This window comes from Bos indicus, chromosome 8, assembly GCF_029378745.1.
Source record: "Bos indicus isolate NIAB-ARS_2022 breed Sahiwal x Tharparkar chromosome 8, NIAB-ARS_B.indTharparkar_mat_pri_1.0, whole genome shotgun sequence".
Classification (NCBI taxonomy): domain Eukaryota; kingdom Metazoa; phylum Chordata; class Mammalia; order Artiodactyla; family Bovidae; genus Bos; species Bos indicus.
In genome coordinates, this window is record NC_091767.1 from 46,896,034 (window position 1) to 46,916,865 (window position 20,832).

Here is a 20,832-nt window from a genome sequence, read left to right on the forward strand (position 1 = left end):
ATGTTTTAGAAGAGATAGAGATAAACAGCAGTCACAGGGAGGGATAGTGTTAGGAATGTGTAAAAGAAATTACTATTTCTATGGTTAATTTTCTTGGTTGGGGTTTAAGAGGAGATTCATGTTGTCCATTAATTATACTTACCAATTGGGTCTAATTGGCAACTACCCCAAAATGAATAAAACAAGCGGGAGTCAAGAGAGAAAAACGGCAGGCATCCTGTCAAAAAATAAAATCTTTGAAATTTCTACAAGCCAACCGTCACATACACATTTTATTAAAGCAGACTGATCGCCCAATTTGTAAATGTACACATGTGATGGCAACTCAGGTTGCATATTCAGATCTATGCACAGCATCAGACAGCACTCTGCACCAGCTATTCCACGCCTCGTTGCTCCTTCAGTTGAACAGGCCCTTAAAATAAACATCCCCTTTGCTGGACATATCCTTCATCATTCTGTTTCAGTCTAGGTAACTGCTATAGGAGTTAAAGAGTTAAATGAGTCAAACCATGTTAAGTGCCTATAACAATACTTAGCACTCAGTAAATCCTCAAGAAATGTTTGTTGTTGTTATACTAATTATACTAATAATATGTCTTCTGAGACCAAACAAGAAATGGATTCCTCCCACCCTCCTTTAAAAAGTCTTCTTATTAATTTCTAGAAATACGTGTCTTATTCTCACAAAATTAGCTACTTTTGACCTAAAAGAAGTAGTTTTTTTAGAGGCCAATGTACTTATTTTCTTTTAAAGGGGAACTGAAACCAATGCCAATGTGTCACTCAACATACCTAATGTTATTTACTGAAGAGATCCCCACATTTCCCTCTCTTCTTCTTTTATCAGCCAAGAAAATGATTAATTAGAGTCATCTATTTCCATGTCTATCTGTCATATAGATTATATATCTTTATCATCTATCTATCTTCAAAAGAAGTTGAAGACATTTCATTATAATAGGTTTCCTACCAATTTGGCTATTCTACCCATTCTAGATAAATTTAGTGGTGAGTCATGTCTCTGGAATGGTAACTTATTAACAAGCTAGTTAAAGGCTAGATGCCTCAGGCAGGATCTCATTTCAAATCCAGGCCTCAGGAGAATCTGCCTCTGCCCCCTTTGCTCCTTCCCTAAAACAGCATTTACAGAGGGGCCCAGATCCTCAAGTGAGATCTTCCAGACTTAGTTTTCTTGGATCAAGTTAGGTTTCTAGAAAGCGCGCCAGTTGTTGTTGGTTGGGCAGGGAGTAACTAGTTGGTGAGAGGCATAGATGGGTCCCACCCCACTTTTCAGGGAACATTACTTGGTAATTCCTCAGTGCCTGTAACTTGGCAGAGCAGCTTTTTCATAACAATATTCCTTGAAGCACAAAATATAAGGGTTGGCTGTTCTGGATTCTCAATAGGTTGCAAAATAATAAACTAAGAGTAACTAATGTATGTTTTCCAAAGACAGTGCTAAGTCATGTCCGACTCTTGTGATTCCATGAACTGTAGCCTGCCAGGCTCCTCTGTTCATGGGATTCTCCAAGCAAGAATGAGTACTGGGGTGGGTTGCCACTTCCTTCTCCAGGGGAATTTACCAATCCAGGAATCAAACCCCTAAATTTACTAATTAGCACATTCCTGAGAACAGAAATTCAGCTTGGGAGCACATACCTCCCAAGGCCGCTCTACTACTCACTGTATGCAACAATTAGACCACTTGCTAAATACTATAAGCAAAACCTCAAAGAGTTGATGACACAAATCCTCCTGGAAATTTAACACAAAAGCACTTGTTTAAGGAACCCAGCACAAAATTGGCTTAGCTGCATCTTCCTGCAGACTGAACAGCACACTGGTATTTTTAATTTCTTTCTTTTTTTTCCCTCCACAGTTACCAAGCCCTAATGAGCAAAAGTTAAATGACATTTTAGTGCAGATCAACCAGATTTGTTGCATGGCTAAAAATGGAAATGTCTGAACATCTGCTGTCAGTTGACTGTGATTCCAATTCTCCTGATACTTCCTTGTTTACCCTTCAGGATGCAGTGGAGAAAATGGTCTCAAGGGGGAAAATGGGAGAATAAAGGGCTAAGGATTTTGCATCAAATAAGGTTGATATCCCAAGTGCCCTGCTTTATTCCTTCCTCTGGTGGCTGGAGAACCTTTTCTTATTTGAGGTCTCCTGGTGCTTTGTTAAAAAGAATAAGAGAAGTATCTCCCAAACTAAGGGGATAACAATGTTGAGCAAAGAGTAGCAGATTTGAAGTTTGGAGTCCTGAGTTCAGGTAAAAGTTGTGCCAGTTAATTCACTATGAATTTAGGTAGGACACATGACTGACCTTTTCCAAGTGGGCCTTCCTATCTGAGAAATGAAGGCAATGAACTAGATGAAATATATATGTATACATAATATCTATGATAATTTACAGTTATGAAATATAGAATATGAACATATGAATAGCTCTGCTTCTGCCCCATCTAATCTATGCATACATAATAAGTCCTGTTTATCACATTATATGATATTCTATCTTGATAACATTCTATTAAGAAGCTTCAATAAAAGGGAAACAATGAAACATCCATATCTTATCCGTATGATTTTGATGATCCTGTTTCCTAAAAAACAAACTAAGCCTAGTTCACATATAGACCTTATATTTGCAGCTGAAATTTTGCTTATGAAGATAGGGAAAACAATTTAATGAAAGTAAAATAAATGTAAGTAGACACATGCTATGCACTACCTTTCTAAATACTGAAAGCTTTCACCTGCATGGTGCTTGCAATCTGTTACCCTGATTCCATCTATCAAAATCTTCCTTGACCACTCCCCCTCCATAAACATTCCATCCAGAAGCTTTTGGTCTGAATTCCTGTTGTACTTCATATCATTCAAGGGCATTTAACACCTGCTGCTGTTCAATGCAGCCCTTTCATACTGAGAAGACATGGAGCACAACAGTTGAGGCGCGGATGCAGGCAGACTTCTTGGATCTGCCACTTACTAACAGTCCGACTTTGGGGGCTGTTACTTGTCCTCTCTTTGCCTCAGTTTTTCTTTTGGCCAATGGGAATAATAATAGTACTTATTTCACAGGGTTGTTGTAAGGATTAAATCAGTTATTTCTGGTAAAATTTTTAGAATAGCACTTGATAGCTAGTTATTGTTAACTTAATTACAAAACTCTAAGTTCTTCAAGTGCACTGCTGCTGCTGCTGCTGCTGCTAAGTCGCTTCAGTCGTGTCCAACTCTGTGCGACTCCATAGATGGCAGCCCACCAGGCTCCCCCGTCCCTGCGATTCTCCAGGCAAGAACACTGGAGTGGGTTGCCATTTCCTTCTCCAATGCATGAAAGTGAAAAGTGAAAGTGAAGTCGCTTAGTCGTGTCTGTTAGTGACCCCATGGACTGCAGCCCACCAGGCTCCTGCATCCATGGAATGGTCCAAGCAAGAGTAGTGGAGTGGGTTGTCATTGCCTTCTCCATTCAAGTGCACAGTTATGTCTTATTTATCTTGCCACCTCTCCACTGTGTTGTATATTTAAGATATACAAGTAAATACTGGTAGAGTGACAGAAGAAGTATCAGGGGGAAATTAACAGGGAGTGATCACTATTTATTTTAGGTGACAGATTTTTTTGAGTTTTCCTTCTTGCCACATTTTGAAAAGCTGAAGAACTTTTGACATGTATTTGTCTCCATATAAAACATCTTAAGAGCATAGTGGAGTCAGGAATATAGTGGGAGCCTTTTATTCCAGTGTGAGCATTACAGACAATATTCAGAGTGAAACGGCTTTTGACTGAGTTGAGTGTGAGCCTGCTCCATCATAGGGAGTAGGATCCAGGAAGAGGGGAGCTGGACTATAGGGTACCCAAGAGCCTAGTAAAAGGAAAATGAACAATTTAGCTCTATAGAATTGTGCTCACAGTAGAGATATAAAAGTAGGGTATTTCCAGTAGCCCCATCACACTAGGATATCTGATTATGGCTAAGGACTGGGAATAAATTTAGGGCATTTTGTCATTTACCAAATCTAAACAGGGAAGATAATTTTGGTTCTGATTTCACCTATTCTCAAATATAAGCATCAAACCTGTTATATATAATTAAGAAAACGTAAATGTGGTTATAAACACAGTTATACTGTTGTTCAGTAGGCTTTCACTTAAGAAAAAGAACATAAAACTACCATTGGATATATTTCCATATGAGCCCAAACAGAACTATTACATTTTTCATAATAACTTCAAAGCATTTCACTGTATGTCTACATGTAATTTGCATGTGTGCTCAGTCACTTAACTCAGTTGTGTCCAACTCTTTGCAACTTCACGGGCTCTGTCCATGGGATTTTCCCAGCAAGATTAGTGGTGTGTGTTGAATTTAATTGGTCATTTATTGGTGAATATTTGAATTATTTCCATTTTTATTACTGTAAACAATATGACAATAAATATGCATAAAATAAATTCCTAGAAGTAAAAAAGTGTATGTACATTAAAATTTAACAGGGTAGCCAAATTATCTTCCAAATAAGGTTGCCCATATTTGCCCACCCTCCCATACAGATTTCCACACATACTTATTGACACCAGATAATTTTAACTTTGGTTTTTGTCCATGTTAGGTTAGAAAGCATTTCATTGTTGGCTTGGCTTTCATTTCTTTAATTTTGAGTGAAGTTGAGCACTCCACACTGTGCTGCCATGCCCCCCACCCCCCAATTATCCTGTTAATATATTTTGCCCATTTTCTTACAGGATTTTCCTTTTGGATTTGTAGATGCCCTTTGCTTATTATGTAAATGATATCGTTGTCATGGATGTAAATATTTTCTTTGCTTTTCCATTTGTTTTTTGAATTTATTTATACTATTTTCTTGATAAAGGTGAAAGAGGAGAGTGAAAAAGCTGGTTTAAAACTTAACAATCAAAAAGCGAAGATCATGGCATCCTGTCCAATCACTTCATGGCAAACAGATGGGGAAACAATGGAAACATATGACTTTATTTTCTTGGGCTCCAAAATCAGTGCAGATGGTGACTGCAGCCATGATATTAAAAGATGCTTGCTCCTTGGGAAAAAAACTATGACAAACCTAGACAGCATATTAAAAAGCAGAGACATTACTTTTCCAACAAAGGTCCATCTAGTCAAAGCTATGGTTTTTCCAGTAGTCATGTATGAATGTGAGAGTTGGATCATAAAGAAGGCTGAATGCCAAAGAATTGATACTTTTGGACTGTGGTGTTGGGGAAGACTCTTGAGAGTCCCTTGGACTGCAAGGAGATCAAATCAGTCAATCCTAAAGGAAATCAGCCCTGAATATTCATTGGAAGGACTGATGCTGAAGCTGAAACTTCAATATTTTGGCCACCTGATGCAAAGAACTGACTCATTGGAAAAGACCTTGATGCTGGGAAAGACTGAAGGCAGGAGGAGAAGGGGATGACAGAGGATAAGATGGTTGGATGGCATCACTGACTCAATGGACATGAGTTTGAGCAAGCTCTAGGAAATGTAAGGACAAGGAAGCCTGGTGTGCTGCAGTCCGTGGGATTGCAAAGAGTCGGACATGACTGAGCAACTGAACAAGAATAACATACTAATTTCTAATGGAGTTTCTAAACATTGAATCTGTTTTCTATAGAAACAGTCTGTCTGAACGAAAAACTCACAATAGCTCTGAATTTGGTATTAGAAACAGATAAGGGAAAAGTATACTAGGCAAAGTACAAAAATAGGCCAAGAAACCATTCAATACAAAGAGTATCTACAGAGGAAAAGTAAGGTCTATTTTCAAAGTGCTGGCCTATGGTTTTATTAAATAGATCCTCCTAGGTTTATTCACTTAACAAGATAGAAAAGAAACCCCAGCTATTTTTAGTTCTACCTTTTTAGTTTTACTGAATAAAAGCTAAAATCAAAACAAAAGCTACCTAGGGTTGGATCAGTAATGACACATGTATTTCAGTCTCTAAAACAAGGTGACCATTTACCATTTGTTAAGCAAAGTGCTACTAATTAATTTTTTATAACTGTCAGGATCAGCAAATAACTTAATTATATATTTTCAGGCATTCAGAAGGTTTCAAGAGCCTTTCAATTATATTTTGCCAAACTGCTAGTTATCACTTAGGGGTTATAAAATGTAGGAATGTCAAATTGGATAACTGGAACAAGAAAGCTTTAAATCCCACACAAATGCATCTGCTTTTCAGGTCTTCTCAAACATTTTCTCAACAGAGTGAGAAGATAGGTTGCTCTTATTCCCTAAGGAGGATTTTTCATCCTTTTTTCCCCAACTAGGCCAAGACTCAGTTACAACCTTTCCTCCTCAGGAATGATCTGAGGGGTGACCAATCTCCATTCTACTGCCTGTTACCAAGAGTATAATCCTTTGTAGGCCACATGAAATTATTTCCCAGGCTTTATCTTTGAAATATTAAACACAACATCATAGAAACACAGAACAGAATCTGTTCTATGTATTTTTAGTATTTAGGCATTTAAAGGTTAGAAATGATGTGTAAAATATATGTGGCTACAGATCTGTTATGGAATGTATATAAATTATACCAGCACAGCCTGTGCAATCAGTTTGAGGCTAAGAGGATCTGTTTGGGTTAACCCAAAAAGTTAATTAAATTAATACAATTTAAAATAATGTATACAATTTTAGATGGCATATCTCAATCCAATTTCAAGGGGAAATTACAATCTATCCTTGAGCCAGTGCAAAACTTTTCAACTATATATCACTAAGAAACACACAGATGAAGAGTGAAAGGGCACAGGATGAAGCATATGATACAGATGTTATTTATAGACAAAGCTCCTCAGTGAACACACTGAAACGTATAGGTGTATCTTACTTATGAATGGCAGGTAAGCTTTACCTCACGTGCCAACCCCAGCCCATTCTTCATAACCATATGAAATGCTATGCTGGAAAGGTGTGGCAAAAACTACTGACTGTACTCCGATATCTATTCTCTTCCTTCATAGTGGTAGAATTCTAGCTCTTTGCCTAGGATAGTTTCGAATCTACTTTTTGCCAGATGTGAACATAGCATGTAAGCCAAAATCCTGTATATGACCTCCTCATTGTGCCTTTAAGGGGAAGGGTTACGACTTTTTCCTGATTCCTTCTGACCAGAATCTAGGTGTGATAGTGTGTTCCCACAGACCATGAAAACAGGGATGTACAGAGCAAAAAAAAAAAAAAAAAAAAAGAGAAGATATCTGAGTCCTCAACACTGTGAGGGCACTACATCAGGTCTGGACTCACGTTCAGAATAACACATGTATAAGGAACAAACTTCTGTCTTACTGAGGCATCCATTGTTTTGAGTCGTTGTTACAGCAGCAGAACCTGTGTCTTCATGAATGTAAAATGGTCCTAGCTGTATCAAGGCTCAGTGGGAAAATGTCTCGCTAGGTTTGCAGTGTCAGTCATGGGTGAGGGACATGATGGTTCCATGCTAATTCCAACTTCTTACTGTATTTCTATCCAACCTACTACAAAATGGAAAACCTTCCAAGGAAACTCTGATGTAATTCACACCTTTGCCTTCTACCTCCATCTCTGTTATTGTTGACACTTAGGCCTGGTCTTTTGTGTTTTGCATCAATACAGTGAGACTCACTTAACAGTCATAATAAGAATAAATAATATATGTAGTATTTATGATATAAATTATTTATTTATATATAAATGACTAAAATCTTTTAAAATAGCTACCCAGGAAACTATCTGCTTATTTCGATAATGCTGCTTTTGCTAAAATATTTCTAGAATTTTTTTGAAAACATTAAGTTTGCACGTTTCTTATAAAATATGAATGAGTCAAAATCACTTAAATGTATTTAATACCAAATCAACAACTCTTTACTGAGCACTTACTATGCATAATATTATGCCAGTTCTGGTGTCAGAGAGGTTGGTAAACAGTAAGGATGTCAATAATATTCTTTAGATGATCTATGTCAAATTTCCAGGGTAAGTTGTCTTCATAATTTAACAAGATGAAAACACTAATACATATAAGAAATCTATAGCCAACTCATTGGAAAAGACCCTGATGCTGGGAAATATTGAGGGCAAGAAGAGAAGGGGGTGACAGAGGATGAGATGGTTGGATGGCATCACTGACTCAAAGGACATGAGTTTGAGCAAACTCAGGGAGATAGTCAAGGACAGGGAAGCCTGGAGTGTTGCAATTCATGGGGTCGCAAGAGTCAGAAATGACTTAATGGCTTAAAAGTATAGTCCAGGGAAATCAGAGACATAAAAAGCACTACTTTATAGCATTTTATGTCATGATTTTATTCATTCACTCAAGGCTTATATTACTGCCCTGCTCCTTTATTTCCAAAATAATTCCCAGTAATTTATAGATTAAATTTAGAGGTCTCTTTGTATTCAGTTTTAAACTCTTTATTCTCTTAGGACCTTGGTGCATCAAAATATTCCCTTGGCAATGAATTCTAGTGAGTAGGCTCTTCAAGGGCCTGCAGGTAAAGCAACCACATTGCTGGGCCTCTGTCTCAAGTCAGCTAGTAACTGTGGATTCTAGGATTTCTCTGAACACCAAGGACTCTGACAGGACAGCCCCTAGCATTGAGCACATTTCTGGAGTCACTGAGCCTGAAACATACAAAGCAGTGGTGCTAAATGAGGGTGCTGCTGAACCAGAAATTCTCATTTACTTTGTGAGTCAGTTCTGCTGGTAAGCAGGTTGGTATGTCTGTTCAAATGAAAAACATCTTCCTTAGAGCCATTATGGCAAAGAGGTCAATTCAAGTCCATTTACAGTTTTCAAATACACTGAGAGCTCTAACACAAATGATGACTTTGGTCTTCATCCAGAAGAGAATAGATTCAGAGCAAGTGAAGTTGGATAAAAGCGAGAACTTCCCAACAGCAAGGGATGTTAGGATCTGAAGGACAGGCCAGGGCTGGCACCCAGCCTCTGCTGTGGATAGAGGATACTAAAGTCTTCACAGTGTTAAATATTTTAAATCTCACCACTGGCTCCCTATTGCTGCTTCTTCTACATGTCTTTAGAATAGGACAGAGCATTTTGGATGTGTGTGACCCTGCTGAATTAGGTGCTGGGTACTAGAAAGATTTTGAAAAAGAAAAAGAAACTCAAGGAAATATACTCAGAGTAGTATTTTCTAAGAGATGTGATTGGCATTTGGTCCAGGTAATTTCTTCATGTGAAATTGTCCTGTATGAGAATATTAACATTTCTGCCTCCTCCCTTGTGTATTTTGGGAGTGCCAGAAATTGTCAACCACATCCATCCGATATTTTAAAATACCTCCTCTGGGAGGCAGTGTCACCTTAGTTGAAAACTACTATGACCATGTTTAAGAATTATCACCATGAAATGGTGGTAAAGGAACAAGAATATAGTTATGAGTACTTTTTCTGATTAAGGAAATTTCACAGAAACAAAATGCTTTAAATTGATAAGTGTCACATCATGGAGGTGAGCTTTTTAAAATAAAATCTCCTGGAACCTGTAGGACTTTACCAGCTTGGTTGAATCACTGTGTTGATTAGCCTGTTCATGGGTCTCCTGTACCAAACAACTCAGTGGAAAGCGAGACATCTGTTCCCATTATAAAGCAGAGCTATGACATTCTGTGCTACTGGGTGACATTATTATTGTCATTATTTTTGTTAGTTTGTGTAAGCACAGAATCACATATAAATAGGTATATTGGCCAAGGGACTGCATAACAAAATATTTGTTTTTTTTTTTCCCCCAGAGAATTCTAAATAGTAAAATCCTCAAATACCAAATTTGATTGTGCTTTATGAATTCTGTGATCATTTCTGCTACTTGTTTACTTAGAACTGCCAAGCCAATTTTAATCTGCTGCTTTAGACAAAAGTATTCTTGGTGGCTTCATTAGATGAGGCTATGCTCAAATGTCAGTTGTTACTCTGGGGCAAAGAAAATGCAGAGCATCAAATTCTCTTTCAAGAAAACCCTGACGGTAGCAAAAGCGCCAGTTACAAAAATCTGAACCTACCCAGACAGCCTCATTCATTAATAGTGCAGAGTAGGTATATCTACAACAACTGCCATGGGAACAGCATCCTCTTAGATGGGATGTAGTCTGATGTAGATTCACTTTATAATATGAAGAGGACAAAGTTGGAAAATTCTAGCCTCATAATGAAATTTCCTACAAATTTATTGTTCACGGTCCAATTAGATATGTAATCTGATAAAACTTTGCATTCAGCCAAACCTAAAATAAAATTCAAACACAAAGTAGTAACACTTTAATCAATCAGAGAACAAAGAGAACTAGATTTCTGTCCTCTTCCTCCAATCTTTTAAAATCAAATGGTAAATTATAAGCGGGAAATCTGGCCCAATCTAAACTTTATATACAAGTCCAACCTCATATATTCTGAATCAATTCATATTTAGCCCAAATTCTAACACTTCAGTTCTCAGCAAACCTAACTGACATTCATAATGATTGCTCCAGGACACTAGAATAACTTTACTCTCTAAAGAAATATTAAATTTTCTCCATTATATTCTTTATTCAGGAAAGAGGAACAACTACAGTTTAGAATATATTTTCAACAATATTGAAAAAAAAAGTTTTCTATTTATTGCTGCAACAATCAAGACTTTAAATGTATTCTTTAAGAAGTTAATAGAGTCTTGTTAATACGTTTCAGAATATAATTTTGAGCCTCATTTTTTTCTTTGGGCCCTTTATATAATTCCAGGGATACATGGCTTCTCCCTAATGAGCAGAGCCAGGTTTGATTGGTGGTAAAGATGTTCTGACGGACATTCTAGACTCTGATGGGCTTTGAATGAAGGTCTGGGTCTCAGGTTGGACCCTATGGCAGCCCATCAGGATATACCAATACAGAACATGGTTTCCCATGGGGAGCTGCTGTGCGTGTCACCAAGACGGCAGGAAGGTAATCAGTGTTTCTGAATTGCCACATGCCAGACTCCTTTCCCATGGTGACTCGTTTAATCACCACACTGTGGAAAAGTATTATCCCTGATTCACAGACATAGAAACAAAGTCTGAGAGAAATACAGTAATTTGCCAAGGTCACAGAGCCATGATCTGAACCCCCTGTCTCCCCGCTACTCTCAGTTTATATTACTGGCAATATAAAGACTTCCTTTATTTCCAAAGGTTATATTCTTCCCTTCAAACATTTCAAAGAAAACCACAGCTGCTGGGGATTTTTCTAATCTTTCTTTTTAAGAATTGCAAGGTAATACTTGTTTAAATTTTTTTTTTTTTTTGGTGAGCTAAGTGTAGAATTGGGGACTAAGAAATGATTTTCAAAATTTTAGATGAATTTTAGCATGTGATAATGTATTGATAGTTCTTAATTTTTATTTTTTGAAAGAATTGTTAAAGGACTCTTGGATCAATATTTTCCATTATATTGCTACTGAGTTAAGGAAATACTTAAAAAAAAATCTACCTTATATATGGCCTACACAAGTTAAAGAAATGCTTTGGTACTGAAATATTTATGGATGAAATGATATACTGTTTGGATTTCTTTCAAACTTATCCAGAGAAAGAGGTAGGTGGTTATATACATAAAGAAAACAAGATAGGCTATGGGCTGATAAATGTGGAATATGGATGACAGTTTATGAGGGGTTATTATAATATTCTCTCTCTTTTTTTTTTGGGAAATTTTTAACAGTAAAAATGTATGTAGAAAATATGCTTGGAGTTTTAAAGTCTCATCAGGTTACTTATATGCTACTTTCTGGAGCCGTCCCTTGGTATTCAGTCTTTCAGTTAACATGTGTTTATTGAATAGCTACTATATTCCCAGCATTGTGCTAACTTGATTCAACTTAAATGAATATGTGAACAACAATAAAATATATATGAGGGATTGTTTATGATGAATGCTTTTTATTCAAAAGTCTGAAATTAATATAATGCTTGGGAATACTAACTAAAGATGTAGGTCATCTTTGAGAATTCTCTTAATCACTTCTCTGCACCGTATTCTTATCTTTTAGATGAATGATTTTATGCTGTCATGAATGGGCACAGAAATGGGTGGGGAAGCATGGCTTTCATTCAGATACTGAAAATACTCCTGGGCTATAGGTATATAGAGAGAGTGCATACAGCCTCACTCCCTTGATTCTCTTTTCCTCTTGTCTACTTGCTTAGCAAAAAACCAACAGGCTCTCAGTCTAACTCTATGCTTATTTTCCTACTCAAGCTGAACATGCCTGGGAAAAAAACACACAACAATGATGATCCATGCCTCTGTAAAACTATGACCACAAATACCAAGTGGGCAATCCTACATTTCCCTAGGCAGCTCACTCTCTGGGCCTCTACAATTGTTTTCTCTTTTTTTCTCCCTAATCTTCTATACCCCTTGCCCTTTCACACTCTTAGCCAATGATCTCCTGTATTATTTTCTTCAGATACAGAAGGCATCTATAGAGAACTACCCAATCTTCCCAGCAGAAAATGTTCCATTCCATCCACATCTGTGCCCATTGACTCTATCTTCACTCTGGCCACCCAGGATGCAACTCCCCTGGCCTACCTAGGGCCACATTCTTCATTTGTGCACTGAATCTCATCATCTCCCTCCTTCTCAAGGACTTTGTCTCAGCTCCCTTGAGACTGGTTTTCAACTCCCTTTTCTTTCTGTAGAAACTTACTCATGGGGGGCTCCCACTAGTCCTGTTCTTTAAGAATACACTGGTGTCTGTAAGGATGACTGTGCAGTAACCTTGATGTGTCTATTCTTTCTCCTGAATACTCAATTTATAGCACTCTTCTTGAGCTCTACCTTCAAAATATATCTTAGTACCAATATTGTATGATTCTATATATATGAGGTATCTAGAACAGGCAAATTCATAAAGATATAAAGTTGAATAATGGTTAGCAGGGATTGAAGAGAGAGAATAAAGATGAGTCAGTGTTTAATGCATATAGAGTTTCGGTTTGGAATGATGAAAGGTTCTGAGGATAGACAGTGCTGATGATTATACAACAATGTAAATGTATTTCACACACTGAACTGTATACTTAAAAATATTAAAATAGTAAATTTTATGTTATGTATATTTTACCACATAAGTATATATTTGAATCTACTGCTTTTTACTACTTTTATTACTATCATCCTAATTTGAAATACTGTCATCTCTCACCTGCATTATGATAATAGCCTATGAAACATCTACCTGCCTTTAATCTTGCCCCCATGTCAGTCAGATCTCTACATACAACAGCAGAGTGATGTTTTAAACCATTAGGGAGATGCTGTAACTTGCCAGATCAAAACTCTGTTAGAATGAACTCCAACTCTAAGATCGAGCTTGTCATCAAAGACCTGGGTCTTTGTTCCTGCTTTCACTCTTCTCAGAATGCTCTTTTCAGAGCTGGCCCCCTCACTTCATTCAGTTTTTTGCTTACACATTACACCGTCATGGTGGCCATTCCTGATCACCTAATCTAAACTTTCCTCCCGACACACATATGTGCATGCATGCAGGCACATGTACTCACGAGAAACACATGTATACCTTCCTCTGTTTTATTTTTCTTAATGGCTTTCTTACTACATGTATTTACCTATTTATTTATTCATGTGTTCGCCCCTCTTGACTTGGCTCAATGAATTATCTACTGCTGCTTTTCTGGACCTTAATTGTGACTGGTACATAATAAGAGTTCAAGAAATATTTGTTTTCTAAAGGCATGATGGGGAAAGCTTTGCACGTTAAATCTGAAGTTTAGAAAACTGTAAATGGAAGTGTGCTCTTCAGCCACTCACATCCCAAAAGATTCTCCTTTCAAAACAAAGAAGTCCTTCAGTAACCAATGACAACAGTCCTTTGGGAAGGACTGCTGACAGCAGGAATGAGTGAGGGACGGGAGAGATGAGATAATGAATGCCGGAGCACTGAGAAAAGCCTTAGATGCTGGTGCTTGTAGTATGTTATTATTCATAATTGTCATGTTGATGAGAAAGGGCTTAAAAAGTCTCTTGAGAAAGATTTACTTAATGTTTAAGGAAAATACTCTTCATAAGATTGTCATTTATTTGAGAAAATAGACTCATGGAAAGATTCCTATGGTATGCAGGTCACCCCTAAGTGATGAGGAGGAATGACACCTCAATAGGAAAATGCTGAGTGTGTTCAGACATCCCTGGAGTCATCCTAGGCATAAAAGGTGGTGATAGTATTACTCTGGTATCTTGGTGGAGGGTCTAATCTTCCAGAGGCTAAATTAGGGCTTCCTAAACTTGAGTTCTCCTGTTGTATTATAGATTTCTTAAACTTTTGAAGAAGGAAATTAAGATGTAATTTTTAGAATAGTTACATAATAGAAATTTATTTTTAATAAGAAGCAAACTGTTGTTAATTATAAAGAAAAAAAGTGTTCAGATTAGAGAGCAGAAGTGCGTTAACAGTTTATATTCTTACTTCTGCTGTTTCCTATTTTAAACAGGTCAACTTTCGCCCCTTATTTCTCAGTCAGTCCTATTCTGGAGACTTTGGGGTTCTTAGTGGGCACTTTGCGTTGCTGCTAACTGAATGGACGTCTCAAGGTCTTTCTTTACTTCCAGAAGTCTGGGTCACTCCTTAAGCTCTGAGGTCCTCATTGTTCCTCCCCTGTTTTGTGGGGTAAATGCAGTAAAAAGAGAAGTAGAGTTAATGACTCATGAGTCTGATATGGAGGGTGATGTACAATCTGTGTTTGCTTGAGACAGAGCGGGCCCAGAACATGGAACTTTCAACAGTAAATCTAAGAAAGTCCCTGGAAAAGTGAATAAGTTGGCCATCCTCCCACTGCCAAGTTCAGGCATAGAACTGGTAGAAGAGCTAACTCATAGCATCATTCACTACAACTTGTGGCAAATTCTTGGTCCTGAGCCTTTTAACTTCCTGTGACTTTAGGGATCTCCTCTGGGCATCTTTAACCCTCTTTTTCTCACTGAATTATTTGCATTGAATGGAAGCCTATGGATTTCTTAAAGCCTCAAATACAGTCCATAAAGCAAGGAGGAAAATTATGTTTCCAAATTATGATGAATGAAATGACTATTTGCCTCTGTCTACCCCCATTCTGTTCCAGCGACTATCATTCAGACTAACCAAGGGGCTCAGCCCCTACCCCAGATCTGAGGTCTAATCTTATTTGTGGACTTGAAGTATTTCAGGAATCTCAAGCCAGCTTCTCTGACCCTTCTTTCAGCTTGGAACCTGGATCTGTGCTTATTCCCTATTTTGTGGCCTAGACCCCTGATTGGGGCTCCACTTGTCAACATGTGTGCATGTCATTACCTGCCTTGATATGCTTGCAAGGGTCCAGTGTCACATGACTGATATGAAGCATGTACATGGTGTCCTGGCTTCTCCAGAATCCCTGATGCCACAAGCCTTGGCCTGCTCTTCAACTCTATGCTGCTGGGCTTTGCTCCTCATGGAGGTCCAGCCACTGTCCACAAGCCTCCTCTGCAGGGCCATTCCCACAGATAGCACCTCAGGGAGCTTTGGAGAAAGGTGCATCTCCAAATTAAAAAAGGGTGCCTTCTCTGGAATGACCAATTAGAAAAGAGTATCTTTCCTCAGGCAGCCAATAAGGCACAGGGTTTGGCACATACAGCTCTGGCTAGGTTTTAGCTCCTGCTGGCACCTCCATAGCTAAGAATACAATTTACACAACTACACCCCTAGCTCTCTTCACAACACTAATGAATATATCTGGCCCAGCTGCCATCAGGACCTGACACAATGGCATGGTTTGTGTGTCTGGACAAATGTGGTCTCATTACTAAGCACTGAACTTGACCCTGCATTTGCTCTTTGTCTACCCTGCTTCCATCTCCTTCAGCTTTCAGGTTACTCCTATTTAGGCTCCTTCTTAACCTGCTGGTGTAAAAAAAAAAGTAATCCTAAAGCCTATGAAAACCTAAATAGATAACATTAATTAGATAAGATTTGCTTTTCTATCAAATATTATAATAAAATTCAATTTTAGTATAACAACCACCCATTAGCAATAGTGCTTTTTTACTTTTGATCTCTGCTGGTTTCTGGATGGATTTTCTAGTCTTTTCTACTCTTTTTTCCCCCCAAAGATTGTTACCTTTGGGTAATCCTGTGTTTTCTCTTTCCAAAGACTATTGAAGTTTCTTAGATAGAAGAGAGTTTTCTAATATAATTTTGACTTCAGGCCTACATCACAATTTATTATTCCAGACTTCTCTGTGAAAAAGATGAAGGTGTGAAACTTGACTGTTAAAACAGCAGTAGCTCCTAAAAGGTGGAACCAGAAAACAGAATATAGGAAAGACAAGTTATGGTTTGACAGCTCTGGCATCCCAGTTCTGGGAGGAAGGTGGTGACAGCAAGCACAATCCATTCTGGATGATGCAGAGAAAAGACGAGAGATGAGAAAAGCCATTTGGACCCGTTGAATTGTGTTACACTGAGATTCTGAAAACTTACTGAGCCAAAGAAAATCTTTTATTATTTGGAACTGCAGGCTTTGAAAGTTCAATCAATTAAAGCCAAGTTTCCCTGATGGAACACAGAGTTACCACAAAGCCTGAATCTGCCATGAAGCCATGTGTTACTTTGCGAAAACAAACTGAATTTTATTTTGTGAGGAAGGACAGTAGATTGTTTATATTTCTCTTTTATATTTAAATCAAGCCATTTAGTGATTTCAGGAGCATCGTTGTTTTTACAATGCTACCTTCTATAGTTAAATGGATACATAATAAATATTGCATAGAACACATAAATACTTAAGAGATAATTTTAGTGAAACCATAGGCTAAGTATTACATGGTACCCATAAATACACATATATATCTAAATATGTAGGTATCTAGAGACAGTGAATGAATACATACATAAAATTAAGAGACAGATTTAAAGTTTCATCAAGATGGTTAGACATTATGCTTTAGTTTAGAGAATGTCAGTTCCCTTGAAATGCCTTTGCACAGCCAGATCTATGCTAACATCAAAAACTGTTTTCTTTTCTTTTAGCCACCCAAAATAGCTTAATAAGTGGAAAAAATTTCTCTAGGGTGCTTTCCCTCCTTAGAGCATTGTGTAAAGAATGTAGAAAAAAGTTTGGAAAGAAAGGCTTATCTGCATTTATAAACTCCAGATGGGGTTGGATTTTTCACACATAATGAATGAGCTTGAGTCCACTAATTATATAATCACTTCTTGAGCCTCCAATCATCCCCCTCTAGGTGACTTCCTCTAATTCTAACCATTAGCCATGTAGAAATAATGGTCTGCATTTGAAATTTCCTCACTTTTATCCTATTTGCTATGAGGCATGAGTAGACAGCAGTAGACTTACTTGTGTTTATCTTCTGGAGTGAAATATGCTTTTCCAGTTGTCTCCTAAGTTTCACCTCTGCTCCATACTTTCCAGTGGTCCCATTGTCGGCCAGAATGAAGTGGGAATGCATACTGTTGAGAACTGTGAGCTTGCTCATGGGATTGGACATGGTCTGATACGGCCGGACCACCTGTAGAATGTCAAAAGGAAGGGGCAGAAGTCAGAGAAAAGAGTATTAAATATGAAAAGGAGAATCAGACAGACAGGAAAGAGAGAGAGGGAAGTGAAATAAATTCTTTGGGACAGTGAAAAAATAGTCTATATCCTCTTTTTAATACTGTTTCAGGTAGAAGCAAGATTTATAGTAAATGTTCTATTCAAAGCATGATTATGCTTAAAGGATTATGTATTTATTTAATTTTTGGATTCTTTCTGTATAGAAAGAAGAGTTTGTGATTTTAGTGTTCTCAAAAACTGGCATGTGAATGTCTGTTTCATTTTGGAGTTGATTGTTTATACATGCTGAACCAAAAATAATTTTTAGGTTTTTTTTGCTTCTATGTTTCTTCTCTCAATTGTGTCCACACTCTAACAGGCACAGAAGAGCAGTCATGATTGGGGAGTATAGTGGAGGGTTAGGGGTGGAGGGTAGGGAATTGAGTAGGAGTGACTGCTCTCATTCAGCAGTCTGAAGGTCTATTATTTAAAAATCTACACTGTTCTTCTTAGACACCTTAAGTGGAAACACTGAATGTAAAAATAACTGTCCCATGAGATGAATATGAATCAGGCTTAAAATGTTCATCTCTGTTGTATTTTTTGGTTGTGTTATCTTAATTTTATGGTGAATTATACTACCTAAAAGAGAACAATGCTTAGTATGGTCTTTTAGACTTTTGATCTAAAAAGAAAAACAAAACCTATTGTGAGCTAGTTGCTTTATACATTATCTATCTTCCTTGAAACAATCATGCAAGGTAGATGCTGTTATGTTTATTGTGTATATGAGGAAACAGAGATGGAGATGACATAGGTTTTATAAGAGTTCACTACACACAGAACCAGAATTCACATCCAGGTCTGCCTGATTCCAAAATCCATGGTTATTCATTCCCCTTTCCCAAACTGTTTAGACACAATGGAAACAAAATGATGTATTAGAATATTTAGGTAAAAACTTCACTCAAGACTATGAAAAGGAACATTCAACGAACTCATTGTTATACAAACTCCATACAGTTATCTCTGTACTGAATCACTGAAATTGACAAGAGAAATAAACGTGAAAGGGCTTTTATTTCTGTGCCTTTATGCAGTCTATACATTAATTATAGAGTTGAAATGCTCTTGTTCATTTTTGGTATGAAATAACTCATCAGGAAAAGCTGTAGTAAGATTGAGTAGTTTGATAAAGGAATTACAAAGTGATTTAATAAAGACAGTGTTAGTAGAAAAGATCTCATAAAAGTCATATTTTATACCTTGATGCTGATTCAAAACCCCACATTTCTATGTGCCTGGCACACATAATCTACTCAATGAATAGTGAATGAGTTAATTTAAATAAAACTTGAGACAGTTGAAAATTAAAAACTCTCTCTTATATGAATTTTTTGGGAATTGATCTAATCTACATTTAAAATGGGTAATTCTGAGCTTTTGAAATATCCTTCAGTCCTTTTAAATATGTCTTTATTTGTTAATATAGCATAATATAACATTAATTCACAGCTTCATTCTTGTTGGCTCTCATTGATAAAGGAAGCCCATAAATTTGTGATTATTGCTTCCAGTAATCACATGGAGCAGTATTCAATGACTCTTTTGTCTAGATGAGTGAATGAGAGTCCCCTCACCCCTGAACTACAGAGAGTGTGGTTGGCTAATCCCATCCTGAGTTCTTTATCACTGAAAGAGTAGGTCGCTTGTGGTTAAAATTTCCATTTTGTTGTTACTTGTTTTTGATCATAAAACATTCATTCTACTGCAGAGTGCAAGTTAATAAATATTAATGCTTTGTTGAAAAAGACTTAGCAGAAGACTTTCTCCTATTCTTAAAGTGCCTATGCATTGTACTTTTGGACAAAAGAAAGCACTTTAGGTTACTGTTGTCTCTTTCCTAACAGCAGTTCCCCAAGGCTCCATGCCAAGAAAGAGGGAACCCCAAAGCAGTTCTGTGAGGGGCATGTAGATTTTCTAGAGGTTAATGATGGTGAACCCTAGACACATTCTAGCTGAGATACAGGGCATGTTTTCTAATTCTTGGGAACCTAATTAAAGACCATAAGTGAAACTGACATTTTCAAATGAATAAAGGAGTGAAAATGCTTCCGGGCCAACCTGACGTAATTACCATGATCTGAGATTAAAAGAACATAATTAAATCATCTGACTATATTCTATATATGTTTCCCCTACCACAATATTCCAAGGACATTGGTACTTCAGTCTTCAGTTTTTACTTTCTTTTCTTGTGAAACATGGTGCATCAGCTGTTTGGAAATACTAAACATTTCAATTAGTTATGATAGGAGGGTCAAGTTTACACTCATGAATTTTAATTTCTTCATTTTATTGCTCCCATTTCTTTGAATCTTATGTGAAGATAACTTAAAGGTGGTTATATTTTGGCAAATATTTTTTTCTGCTGAATAATAGAGGATATAAATCAAAAAAATAAGTTAAATGTCCTAAATTATTTTCTAGTCATCACTGGAAGAAGGTATGTTGACTCCTAGAACAATCATGAACATTTGGGGCATGGAAATCTCTTTGAATCCCAGTTCTGTCAACAGTGTGTGAATATGAATCTCACATTTTTAATCTGTAAAAGGGAAATGATAAAACTGCTTACTTCATGGGGATTAGATGAGATTATAGTGTAACTGGCAAGTACATTTGCTGTAAGTAACTGGCACTTTGTCTGGTAGATTTTTCAGGCAATCTACAAATGTGAATTCCCTGTCAAGTTGGGCTTTATTTTACCAACTATAAACTAATTTTCCAATTGCAAACTAGTGACCAAAATGAAATGATGGGAGACAAATCATTGATTTCTGTTTAACACAGGTATTTAAGCTAATCAATATAAGTAAAGAAAACAAATTAGTAATCAGTTGCTTAAAATATGCAACTGTTTTTTTTCTTTTTATGTCCTCGTAGGTCATTTAAGATGGTGATATTCTGGAAATGTTTGCTGATTAAATGCAGAGTTGGAAATAACTTCTTAAATACTTCAGAGGAATCCACTTGGGTCCAACTTTTCTACAAAATCTACTTAATATTCCTCATAACAAACATACCAGCAGTCTATTTTTGTTCAACTTACAATTTGCATATCTACAAAAGATATGCTGATCTTCCTGTTATGTTTTTCAAATAGAAAAAAATAATGCCTTCGTAGCACATGAATACAAATGAATTTTTCCTCTGACAAAATTCTGGAGGTAATGCATCC

At 37.0% G+C, this 20,832-nt stretch overlaps 1 protein-coding gene across 7 annotated transcripts in view; it reads right to left on the reverse strand.

Moving 5' to 3' along the window:
- The window catches only part of TRPM3 (transient receptor potential cation channel subfamily M member 3), a 612,207-nt gene that overhangs the window by 246,571 nt on the left and 344,804 nt on the right, over positions 1 to 20,832 (reverse strand). For 4 of the 7 annotated variants that reach the window (XM_070794649.1, XM_070794646.1, XM_070794647.1 and 1 more), the window contains exons 6-7: positions 17,394 to 17,565; positions 143 to 217 (exon numbers count right to left, since the gene is read on the reverse strand). In XM_070794649.1, coding sequence (XP_070650750.1) covers positions 143 to 217; positions 17,394 to 17,565 — 247 coding nt within the window. The remainder of the gene's footprint in view (positions 1 to 142; positions 218 to 17,393; positions 17,566 to 20,832) is intronic. The other 3 variants (XM_070794648.1, XM_070794650.1, XM_070794652.1) reach the window with 1 other exon arrangement.